The sequence below is a fragment of the Dipteris shenzhenensis genome, chromosome 16 (genome assembly GCF_047967505.1).
Source record: "Dipteris shenzhenensis isolate YYH24624 ecotype China chromosome 16, Dip_SZ_1.0, whole genome shotgun sequence".
Lineage (NCBI taxonomy): Eukaryota > Viridiplantae > Streptophyta > Polypodiopsida > Gleicheniales > Dipteridaceae > Dipteris > Dipteris shenzhenensis.
The window spans coordinates 1922064-1935140 of NC_141611.1; the positions used below are offsets into that span (position 1 = coordinate 1922064).

The 13077-nt window shown below is 40.1% G+C and overlaps 1 protein-coding gene across 1 annotated transcript; it reads right to left on the bottom strand.

The window, feature by feature from the left end:
* Window positions 1-8906: 8906 nt before the first annotated feature.
* On the bottom strand, window positions 8907-11921 carry LOC147892390 (pentatricopeptide repeat-containing protein At5g27110-like). The gene has a single exon (XM_087387815.1). It carries the CDS (start codon window positions 11791-11793, stop codon window positions 9181-9183), a length of 2613 nt encoding a protein of 870 aa, XP_087243941.1. The 5' UTR covers window positions 11794-11921; the 3' UTR covers window positions 8907-9180.
* Window positions 11922-13077: the final 1156 nt, after the last annotated feature.

The following is a 13077-nucleotide window of genomic DNA, read 5'->3' on the forward strand; positions in this document are numbered from 1 at the left end:
TTGTCTCCTTTATGCTGTCATGTATGAGGGTTTAAATAATGTGTATGAGGATGTGTTTCTTTTTGAAAAGAAAATTTCACTCTTACAATCGGGACTTTAAAAATGAGGGCAATGAACACTATTTTGTAATGGTGCACAACATTTTTTGTGTTCTCGCCTTCTCAAGAAGGAAGGCACTTGTCTTGTAATATATTGTTCCGTTCCTCACTCCTTTTTTTAAATCCATAAGTTTCTTGTGCGTTTATTGTTTGGTTCCTCACTACTTTTTTTCTTGTAATGTATTGTTTAGTTCCTTATTACTTCTCTTTTCTTTTCACAAGTTTCTTCCTTTTGATAACTCTGCAATCTTACAAAGCCAATGGGTTCAACATTTGTTTTGGTGGCTTTCTATAAGAGCTTACTAGTTGTTTTACCATTTTTTTTAAAAAAAATGCTATTCTAAATGGCCAAAAGGTGATTACAACAGAGAGTAATCTCCACCCCACAAACTTCACAAAGAAACAAAAAAATGGGCATAGGTGAGGAGAAACAATAAATCCCCAGCCTATCAAGAACAACAAAAAACCCTACAACCAATTGTAGAAGAAGTTGGAGCATCCCTCCAACATCTACAAAGAAAGAACCTACCTATCCCTTTCCAATGTGTTGACCAAAGTGGTAGAAGCTCTCTAATGTCACAGCCAGGGCTAATTGAAAAAAAGGGGAAGAGGAAACCTGCCCTTCCCAAAGGTGTGGACAAGCAAGGGAAGTAGGCAGGAAAAAAATAACAATGAACAAAGTAGAGGGATTTGATATCTCAAAACCTGAAATAGAACACCCCAGCAGACCATCTTAGCCACATCCAAATTTGGAGATGAAGTAGCTCAGCATGCTCAAAGAGTGACAATGACCAAGACACATAAGAGGAACAAGAGAAACGTCTAAGTGTGAAGATGAAGAAAGTCCCAGATGGGAAAGAGAAATAGGTCAACCAGCCACCACAAACAAACAGTTGCAATAGGGCCAAGGCTAAGAGAGCCAACGAGGGGTGGTGCTGAGCCTAAGCTCAACACGGCCCCTAGTTAGGAGCAATAGGAGAGCCGATGGAAGTGATGTGCCTAAAGAAAAGAAATTACACAAGATATGGGAGAGTAAGAAATCTATCCCTAACCTCTAAAAAATGACTGAAAAGTCAAGGTGGTGGTCTATAGTGCCACGACATCCCAAGTGGTGTCAAATGGAAAAAATGAAAACAAACCCAAGTCCTCATGAATGAATCTCTCTTATGCCATTGTAGGGGACCTCATGAATGAGGTCAATCTCTCTTGTGCCACTATAGAGGACCAAGGTACATCTCTCCCACTGACTCTTGATGGTGAAAATAAGGTCTGCCCAAATAGAAGCCAATAAACCATCCAAAGTAGACGGTTTGATACCTAAAATAAGTGCACATCTTAAACACTAGATCTGCCATGATGTAATGATGGGTACCACCTCCCAAGTTAAACTAGCCTATGAAGAGGCAAGGAATCCTAAGCTAGAATAGGTATTAAAAATAAATCTTGTGGGTTCACGATACTTAGCTCTAAAGGGCCATGCTCAACAGGCGATGTTGCATGAAGAAAGCATGGTCACCAGTCTAAGACCCATACAGAGCAAAGGCACCAAACCCTCTGCCCCATATAGTTGCTCCTCATGTTCTAATAAAAGGCTCACATGTGATATAAAAGAACAATGCAATAACATCAAGCCAAACCATCGTGGCAATGTCCACAAGCATGGAAGATTAAAGTTATTGATGTTATTTGTGAGTTATTGTACCGTGACTTATTCCTCCTTGCATTTTTATGTATCAATACTTGAAAGCATGGAAGAATCAGATCAATAATCAAGTACTTTATGTAAATGCAATTATCATGCAAGCAATGTAGAAGAAGAAAATCAAGACCCGACGTATATTGATAGTGGAGCATCATTCCACATGATAGGTCATAAATAATGGTTTACAAAATGAAATATTTGGAAGGAACATATAATGCAATCTATGTTGCTGACAATGAATCAAATTCTATTCGAGGAAAGTGAAAATTTCCCATGGACAATCATTCAAGCAAGAAACGACTGATAGATGATTTCCTCTATGCCACCACATCTCATCAAGTATCTCTTGTCATTTGGAGATATAGTTCAAAAGCTAGAATGGTAGACAATTATGAATGAAGAAATGGATGCATTAATTAAAAACAATAAATGGGAGTTATGCAACTTACCATCAAGAAAGAAAGCCATTGCAAACAAATGGATTCATAAGGTGAAGTAGAATCCATATGGAACCATTGAATGCTAAAAATCTAGAATAGTTGCAAGAGGATGCACACAACAATATGGAGAGGACCATGAGGACTATGGAGAGGCAAAAGTGGATTTCATAAGATTTTCGGTATGACTCGAAACCAATAGCAGGTGGAATCTATACCAACTTGATGTCAAAATTGCATTCTCAAATGGATACCTAAATGAAGAGTTATACATGCATCAACCATAAGGGTCAGCAAAAAAAGGAAAAGGTAAGAAAGTATACAACATAAAGAAGAGTTTATATGGCTTGAATCAACACTGAAAAATTGGTATAGTAGAATTGACAAACATTTAGCTAATTTGGGATACACAAAATCTAATACTTGTCATAGACTCTACTACAAAGTTCAAGGGAAAGGCATAACCATTGCACTTTTATATGTATACTATCTTATTACTGAGGCATTAATGAAGAGTTCATCACAAAGCTAAAGAAAGATCTATTTGCAAAATTTGACATGAAAGATCTTGGATAGGTGCACTATTGTTTAAGCATGGCATTTTGGAGAGATGCAAAAATAGCATTCATGAGTCAACATAAATGTCTTGAAAATTATTGAAAAGTTCCATACAAAGGATTGCAAGACAAATTCAACTTTCAATTCAGCCTTGAAATCTGTAATTATTTCCTCATTTGACCCTATGAGTACCTCTAGATAGCTTATTAGCCTTTGGTATATCTGATAACCAAAAGGATAGATACATGTTATGATGTCCATTCATCGATGCAGTTTATGTAAAATCCAAAGCAATCACAGTAGAATTAGACGAAAGAGTATTGAAATACATCAAATGCATCAAATATTTTGGAATTGAGTATAGAGCAAGTCATTGTCAATTCATTGGCATAGCTTGTGTTGGAGCCAAAACAATCACACTAAAATGCAAAAATAAGAGTGTTGAGATACATCAGAGGCACCAAATAGTTTGGAATTGAATAAAGAGGAAAGTCATATCATGTTGTAAGGTTACTATGATAGTGACTATGTAAGAGATTAGAATAGAAAAAGATCAACCCAAGGTTATGGAGTTTTCCTTGGTCAATAGTTTCATGGTTATCAATAAGCAACCAAATATTTCTTTATTAGCAACAAAAGTAGAGTATTCAACCCAAGGCTATGGAGTTTTCCTTGGTCAATAGTTTCATGGTTATCAATAAGCAACCAAATATTTCTTTATTAGCAATAAAAGTAGAGTATATATCTCTCACAATAGGATCATGTGAAGCTATTTGGCTCAAAGTTACATCCTAAAATTAACTATTTTGTGAGACAAAACCAACGGTGTGATAATCAATTAGGTCAAGCACTTACAAAGAATCCAATAGATCATTCAAGGAAAAATCACATTCACATCAATGAGCATTTCATAAGAGAAAAAGTGCTCCTTGGTGATATCATAAAATAACATTGTGACAAGAAAGATAATGGTGCAGACATCTCTAACAAATTGCTTGGAAAAGTGGTTTTAGAGAAAAACTGGCAAGCTCTTGATTGGACTTAGAGGAAGGACATTCCCATTAAGGATGGGAGAGAGAAAGTATGGCTAGTCCTTGTTCAAACCCTAGAATCATCATCTTGAGGGAAGGAAAACTTCACGATGTTGATTAGAGGGAAGGTGTTAAGAGGAACAATTTGAGGGAAGGAAAACTTCATGATATTGATTAGAGCGAAGGTGTTAAGAGGAACAATCTTTTTGCCACGTGTTTTCCTTGCATTTCTTCATGTCAATGAGCACATCAACATAACATATGCGGTCATGTTTGCAACATATGTATCCAAGTATAATGACTATGCTCTCTTGATCCATCGTTCTCTTCCTTTTTTGGTTGCTTGGGTGCATCTCCCTAGGAGATTTGGACTCAAAAAGGGCCTCTTGGAGTAGTAATATTAAGCAACCTTTTAACCTAGAAATTAGGGACCTAGTCAAATAGGAAGGCTTAGACACATAAATTTGGAGGAATCCACATTGGCCTCTCATTGGTGGAGAGACCTCCCCTTGTCTCCACTCACTTTGGGCAACATCGGCATGATGGACTTGTAGAGAGGATGGATAGGTTCTACATGAGTGATTGGGTGATGTGTAAGGGGGGGGAGCCACTTGAATTTGGGAGGCACCATGATGTTTGACCACTCCTTGGTCGTTCTCACCTCGGGCAACCCCATCGAGGACTCCCCTAGAAAGGGGTCCGCATTTCAGATGCCTCATTCCAAGAGGAGGAGGTATAGCAGGCAGCCATAGAGATATAGCAGTAGCCCGGGACCCCATCGGAGGCAGGTTGGGCCCCGTGGGTAGTAGTAGGTGAGATTCAGAGCAGCCATAGAGATATGGCAGTAGCCTGGGACCCCATTGGAGGTAGGTTGGGCCTCGTGGGCAGTAGGTGAGATTCAGAGCAGGGTGGAGTGGTCTCTTTTGGAGGACACTATGCAAAAATTACGCTTCTCGAATAAATGGATCAGAGAAGTCTCAACCTTATATGCATGGAGTTCTGTCAGATGCTTATTGGTGGCAAAGTGGGTGAGGCCTTCTCCCTCTCTTGCTCAGTTCGATAGGGTTATCCCCCTTTCTTTTCCTCTTCATAGGTGAGGCACATGCTATTTTTGCGCTCTCAAACTACATGCCTCACTAGGATGAGGCTCCCGATTTAACAAGAGGAGCAGCTATTGGATTCAGAGTTTACAGATGACACTACCCTTTATTGGAGGGTTCAACAGCAATCCTCAAGATGGTTAAGGATCCCTAGATATATACTACATGACCTCTAGGGCTAGGATCATCTGGACCAAATCCATCGGCTTCCTTACATCAACAGAGGAGGTCTAGGAGATTCGTAACTAGGAGGCATCCCTTGGCTTTCAATGGATTTCACCGGGCAGACAACGACATACTCGGATTGCCAAGTGGGTATGGACATATCATCAGAGTAGCAAATTGCCCCCTTATAAAGAGTGTGCACCGCAAGCTTCTCTGTTGGAGATGACTGCATAGTCTCTAATCACAAGCCAATTTACTTTTCCATCAAATTTGATATGGGGAAACACCTTATGGTTCCTATTTCAAATTAAGCCTATTGCACCTAAGCAAAACATTGAGAAGATGTGGACAAACATCTTCAATAGAAATAATCCCTCTCACAAGTTATGGACCCAAGCCATTAGAGAGACCTCCTCTCTAATCCAAGAGACTTGTCTCGCTTTCTAATAACAAGGCTACTTATTTCAAAGAGCTAGAAGCACAAATTAAAGTCCTCAAGAATTTCACCAATGAATATAGCCAAATCAAGGTATGAGATATAATTAAAAAAATATATCAAGAATCAAGACTTAGAAAAGAACTCAATCTAGCAGCTCCTTCTTTATACTAGATAATGGTGGATGAGTAAAATAGATTGGGCTAATCAAGAAGAAATAGAAGATGGAATCTATCCCCCTCTCACCAACCAAAATGGACCCCTCTTGTCCCCACTAACAGTTAGTAGCATTTATTCACATCATTTATTCACATCGTAGGTCTCCACATCCTTTTTGGACGTGGTCCCTTGACCTCCATCTCACACAACCTTTTTCCTCCAAAAGATGAAAAATTTCCAGATAGACGGAACGTTTTTCGAAACCTCCCAAACTATCCTCATACACCCATCTACTATGCTTGTTGTCAAGCTTGGTTCCATGTGCCAAATCTTTTTGCTACGATCTTGTTAGCTATGCACTTAAATGTGGGGAAATCTCCATGGGATGTCTTCATTGGCTTGGGATATATTATTTTCATGTTTTGGTTGAGATGTGAGTGTCTGCTACTCTCTTCCTCTAGTTAACATATCTCAGATGTTTTTCTTTTTGGGGACATGCATGATGTGCATGCATTTTTTTCATTCCAAAATGGTATATACACCTCCCAAGTGAGATATAGGTTTTTATGTATTATATTATATGTACGAAGTCACAATAGTTGTATTAAAGTGTTGAAAAATTGAATGTATGTACTATCTAAAAAGGCTCTCTTAATTTTCCTTTGAAAGCAGTTCTCTCTCTCTCTCTCTCTCAATGATTTAAAGACCATCTTGCCAAATGTGTGGAAATTTTACTGATATAAATTTCTCCCTTGTCATGTGCAGATATATGAAAGATTTTAAATCTCCCTTTTCATACATACATATTTGCATGGGCATTCTCGTTTGTTTTTCATATAATCATGTAAACAAGTGTATTTTTCTAATAACACTATTGCCTATAAATTGGGTAATATCATCTTTAACCTATTAACCATGGACACCCAAAAAAAAAAGGAGACGACACATGGTAGCTTGGAGGAGAAGAGCCTACCATGTGTCACAAAGGAGCTCTTGGATGGAGGCTTGGAGGGGAGAGGAGGTGGAAGGACTTAGGGAGGAGGTGGAAAGACAAGAGGCAGCTTTGGCGGCAAGGAGGAGATAGAAGGTCAATGGAATGGAGGAGATGGAAGGTCACCTTCGGGAGGAAGGAGGAGATGGAAGGTTAATGGAATGAAAGGAGGAGATGGAAGGTCTTAGATCCATGGGTTAAGACTTAGCCAAAATTTAAGAATCAAAGATCCACCTTCAGATGGGGAGTGATCATGCATCTTTACCGGTGCAAAGCACGCAAAGCCTGGGTTCAGTACAGACGTGGAGGCTTGGAGGGGGGAGGAGGTGGAAAGACAAGAGGCAGCTTTAAGGGCAAGGAGGAGATAGAAGGTCAATGGAATAGAGAAGATGGAAGATCACCTTTGGGAGGAAGGAGGAGATGGAAGGTTAATGGAATGAAAGGAGGAGATGGAAGTCTTAGAGCCATGGGTTGAGACTTAGTCAAAATTTAAGAATTAAATATCCATCTTCAGATGGGGAGTGGTTAAGGATGGTCATGCATCTTTGCTCGTGCAAAGCACGGGTTCAGTACTCATGCTAGGAACATGGTCACACTTGTGAAGAAATAAAAAGACAAATCCCACAATGTAACCTATTTTTCCCTCGTTTACTTCCCCTCCTTCCTTTTTCTAGTTTGATTTTTTAGTAGCTACTATTCCACACAATCGTGCACTGAATTGATGAGAAGGTTCGAGGCATGCATGCTTTATACAGTTAACTTTGCTACTGCATAGTAATACACAACATACCATGCAATGAATAGAACAACACCCTTTGAAAAATCCAAATACCGCATAGTTTGCTTTAAAAAAACTTGAGTAGTGAGTACATTGCACTGGGATGCGTCAATTTTATGAGCAAAAACCTATGAACAGGTTTATCCGAGTGTGTTTTTCAAGAGATTTAAAAAATTATATTTATTTAGAAAACATGGTTTTTACACTTATATTTTCACTAGAACTAGATCCCTTTATCATAAAAATATATAGAATTGTCACTCATTCAATGTTACATAACATTAATTTTCTTCTTCATAGACATCCTTTGTACCCGTTTTATTATCTTAAAAAAGTATTGATAAATAATTCCTTTAAGAAACATCCCTCATAATCACTGTCAATGTAATAATATTATACATATATAATTAAACACATTTATATCAATATGACGAGCTTTCTAGTGTTTTAATAGCATAAATAACACGATATTTATGAATACGTTTCTAAAGAAGTTTAAATTACTATAAATAAGTATTAACTTGGGCTTATATATCACTCTCATAAAATGCATGTAATACTTATTATTATATTTGCAAGATTTTCCAAAATATAACCCCATAAATGAGCTCAAATGGGATTTTCTGATCAATTTAAGTGGTTGAATGACTATATTTGGACATTTGATGTGAAAGTTATGACACTTTTAAAAGTGTTGTCTAATGTAGTTTAACCAACAAAACTACCTTGGAAGACCTACTTCAAAGGGATTTTGTTGACAAAACTATCTTGATGGTTTGCTTCAATGAGGTTTCTTTGGATGAACCCTTTTGACTAGGTTGCGAGAGGATTTTCAATGTGACCCCCTATTAAGTAAAAGTTGTAAGAAGGATCATAAGAAAATTTTCATAGAGAAGTCTACACTACATGTGGATTTCTTCAAAAGCCATTCCATTATTCTACTCACATTCCCAAAGATTTATGTAAAGATTTGTGTATAAAATAAGCATATTTCTTAGTGAAACTATGTTATCTTCTTATCTATTTTTGCCATATTTTTACATAATCGGATCACCTAGTAAGGGAGTTGTCCTTATCAGACTGGATTTGTGCTAAAAAGACAAACTGTTTGTGCAGCTTCTAGAAATCAAGTCTAAGTTTTGCAAACACTTGCGAAGACTTAAGTGATTTTAGTAGTGCTTCTTGCAATCTTACCAGCATGTTCATTGTGATTTTCATCATCGTCCATCGGCAGATTCGCACGTTATCTCGTTTAGGTAGTAAGTTTGAAGGAAATCACATTGTGGAATTGGGCAATTAATGTTTGACAACTCATAGCTTGGCACTTCAATTTGAAATGCATTCCAAGGTTTCGCAAGGATCTAAAATTGATTGATTTACTCACGAAGTTTTATTCATTCGATATTAATTAGGTAGTCTGGTTATGCAATTACCATTTAGTGAAGTCTGAGAAAAGCCTGTTTTCCATCAGGAACTAGCTACTGAAGATGCACCCATGTGATCAATAGTCCCTTCCAAATACTTTCCTTGAAGACATCAAAGTGTATTGCAATCTGATAATAATAGATCTAAATTTCATGTGAATTGTAGTGAGTGCACGATTGTCCTCCCAAATGATTTTTTAGGAGTATTAATGTCCCTAGGGTGTATTGATTGTGCACACAATAGCCAGCTTGTGATTGTATGCGCAGCATCTTTGTATCATTGGATATTGACAAGGATCTTCTAGCCTTGCATACATAACTTTGCTCTTGAAATGTCATTTATCCCTGATGTCTGCACATTTCTGCCAACCTCAAACCACGTAGGCTTCTTCCATCCCTTGACTTTTACTCTCATTCCCTCAACCTTCTTCTCGTTCTTGTGCATTTGCACATCTGCATATATGTTGGACATCAAGACATAAGCTGCAGCATCCTTTTCATCCAATCTCACTGCATGTTCAAATGCTTGTCGTCCAAGCTCCACATTACCCCATTTTCGACAAGCCCCCAGCAAAGTATGCCACACCACAAGACTAGGTTGGAAGGGCATATTTTCCACCATTGTTATCGCCTTGTCTAATTGGCCTGCACGGCCAAGGAGATCAATCATGCGAGTGTGGTGCTCAATAGATGAAGTGATGCCATAGTCCGTGCTCATAGCTTCGAAGTAGTTCTGGCCCTTATCCACTAGACCTGCATGACTGCATACAGCAAGAGTGCTAAGGAAGGTGACCCTGTCTGGCTTTATGCCTTCTCCTTTCATTCTCTGAAGCATATCAAAAACTACTTCACTTTGTCCTAGTTGTGCATATCCTGCAATTAGTGCATTCCACGAGACTACGTCTCGAACTGGCAGCCTGTCAAAGAGTTCCCGTGCTTTTGCAAGTAAGCCACACTTGGCATACATGTCAACCAAGGTGTTGGCAACACAAGGATCTTTTTCCAACTCCTGTCTGGCAATCTCAGAATGTATTTGTTGACCCTTATTTATGGCTCCTATGCTGCCACAAGCTTTCAAGCTGCAAACAATTGTAATAGCATTACAAAGCACCCCCTCCAGTTGCATCTGTTCAACACAACTGAGTGCTTCCTCACCAAGCCCGCCTTCAGCATATCCCGCAACTAGTACAGTCCATGAGACTACGTCTCGAGCTGGCAGCTTGTCGAACACTTCATGTGCTTTAGCAATCGAGCCACATTTGACGTACATATCAACCAAAGTGCTGCCAACAATAGGCTCTCCTTCCAACTCCTTTCTAGCAATATCAGCATGTATTTCTGTGCCCTTGTCTAAGGCTTGCATGCTGCAACAAGCTTTCAAGCTGCAAACGAATGTGATAACATTTGGAGACACACCTTCAAGTTGCATCTGTTTCAGACAGTTCAATGCTTCCTCACCAAGGCCATGTTCTGCATATCCTGCTATTAGTGCAGTCCAAGACACTACATCTCGAACTGTCAGCTTGTCGAACACTTTCTGTGCTCTTGCAAGCGAGCCACATTTGGTGTACATATCGACCAAAGAGCTCCCAATACAAAAATCTTGTTCCAACCCCTTTCTGGCGATGTCAACATGTATTTCTCGGCCCTTATCTGTGGCTCGTGAGCTGCCACAAGCTTTCAAGCTGCAAACAAATGTAGCAGCATTCGGAACGACACCTTCCAGTTGCATCAGCTCAAAACAAATCAATGCTTCTTCACCAAGCCCATGTTCCACATATCCTGCAATTAATATGTTCCAGGAGACTACATCTCGAACTGGCAGCCTGTCAAACACTTCCCATGCTTTAGGAAGTGATCCACATTTGGCATACATATCGACCAAACTGCTGCCAACCATAGGATTTCCCTCCAACCCCTTTCTGGCGATGTCAATGTGTATTGCTTGTCCCTTATCTATGGCTTGTATGCTGCCGCAAGCTCTCAAGCTGCAAACAAAAGTGACAGCATTCGGAGATATACCCTCCAGTTGCATCTGTTTGAAACAGTCCAGAGCATCCTCGCCAAGCAGATGTTTGGCATATCCAGTGATTAGTGCAGTCCATGAGACTACGTCTCGAACAAACAGCTTCTCAAAGACTTCCTGTGCTTTTGCGAGTGAGCCACATTTGGCATACATATCGACCAAGGTGTTGCCAACAAACGGGTCTCTTTCCAAACCCTTTCTGGCAACCTCAGCATGTATTTCTTGGCCTCTTTCCATATCTTCCAGCCTGGCACAAGCCTTCAGTAGGGTCAAAAACGTATTCTTACTAGGATGTACATAGTCTTCTTGCATTTCCTGGTACAGGTTGAGGGCAAACTGGGATTCCCCGCATTCAATATAGCCCATCATGAGAGAAGTCCACGAATACTCACTCCGATCAGGCAACCCATTAAACACGTGCTGAGCATCCCACATGCTTCCACATTGTACCCACATGTCCACAAGGTAGTTCCCAAGACATATATCTGCTTCCAGGCCGCTTTTGCACATGTAAGCATGCAAGCGCTTGACATACGGCAGTTTTTTCTTTTTCCTGCACATCTGCGAGACGCAGATAAAGTTCTCAACCACACGCAACTGCGGCAGTCGTTCCAAGGAATTGAGTGCCTCCTCTATGCTCAACACATCCAAGGCACTATTCTCTACGTCAGATGGATTCATCTGTATTCGAGACCTAAAGCTGGTCTTAAAATGGCTGTCACAGTCCCCTCGCTCCTCCACCAAGCCATGGTCTTCCGAGTCTGATCGGGCTTGGCCACTGGATGCTTTGGCCCCCGTGCATTCCCTTGCTTCCGAACGACGACTCCTCGCACGTGTCTTTAACCCAATTTGGATTGTACGAGCCGTCAATCCATAGGGCAATTTCATGCTTGACGTCTGAAGCCTTTGGGTCTCTCTGCTGAGAACAACTAGCCCATTAAGTTTCTACAGCAGCACGCTGTCCAGACTGGTGGCACATAACGCCTGCCATAAGCGCTCTATGAAAATCGATTGCCAGATTTGTTTATTCCCCCAGTTCCCAAAAATGTAGCTTTCTTTTCTTATAGCTTTCTTGGAGGAATTAAAGTATACAAGATATCTGTCTTTGGCTATTGGGGTATATGAATCCTACACCTTCTAAAAGATCATTGTCTAATTTTAGTTGTTTTAGGTTCGAGGTAGTTTTTGGATATGTGAATGTAGTTATCTTTGTATTACCACATCAATGACATTACTCGTTATGCTTGTTGGGTCTCTTGACAAGAGAGAGAGAGAGAGAGAGAGAGAGAGAGAGAGGGACGGAGGGACGGAGGGAGGGAGGGAGGGAGAGAGGGGGAGAGAGAGAGAGAGAGAGAGAGAGAGAGAGAGAGGGACGGAGGGAGGGAGGGACGGAGGGAGGGAGGGGGAGAGAGAGAGAGAGAGAGAGAGAGAGAGAACACAACGGGGAGAATATATGTTTACCTAATATGGAAGTAATCTTAAAATAAATCAAGCATTATTTTTTTGGAGTTTTATTTGAACAATATTACGAGTAGTAAAAAGTATTTTACAATGGCAATGATCAAGCCATTACATAAACTTTCTATGGAGATAACAACAAGCATGGTAGTGGAGGGTTCAACAACTTACCTGATTGGAATAAGTGGATGCTTTTGACATCTTACCTAATTGGAGTAAGTGGCCCATTGACATGATTGGGGAATTTCTTGGAATGAATGTAGCCATATTTTTTATTTAAAAAACAGAAAAGAGAAATTATATTAACAAAATAGAGATTTACAACATTTGGCCTTATCAAAAGGGGCAGGCTGGCCTAGGCCTATGTTGCAAGCAGCTATAGAGCCAAACTACCCTTGCATTAGCCATACCCTAATTTCTAGGAGTGCCCTGCTCATGATAGGGTCCTTGCCACCACATAATAGACTCGATCATGGATGTTAACCCTCATGGCTACAATCACTTACTCGTGATGACCCACCTGGATCCACAGTTGAAAAGCACACAGATCCCTTACCTCCGATACCGCTAAGAAAATGGTTGCTCTCACATAAGGCCATGGAGCCCCCAACATGGATGGCATCCCCTATGTGTCACCCGTTAGCACCGCACACCAATTAGCACCAAGATAAATCGTTGACATTAGCCCTGATTTTCTTACCACAGATTCTACCT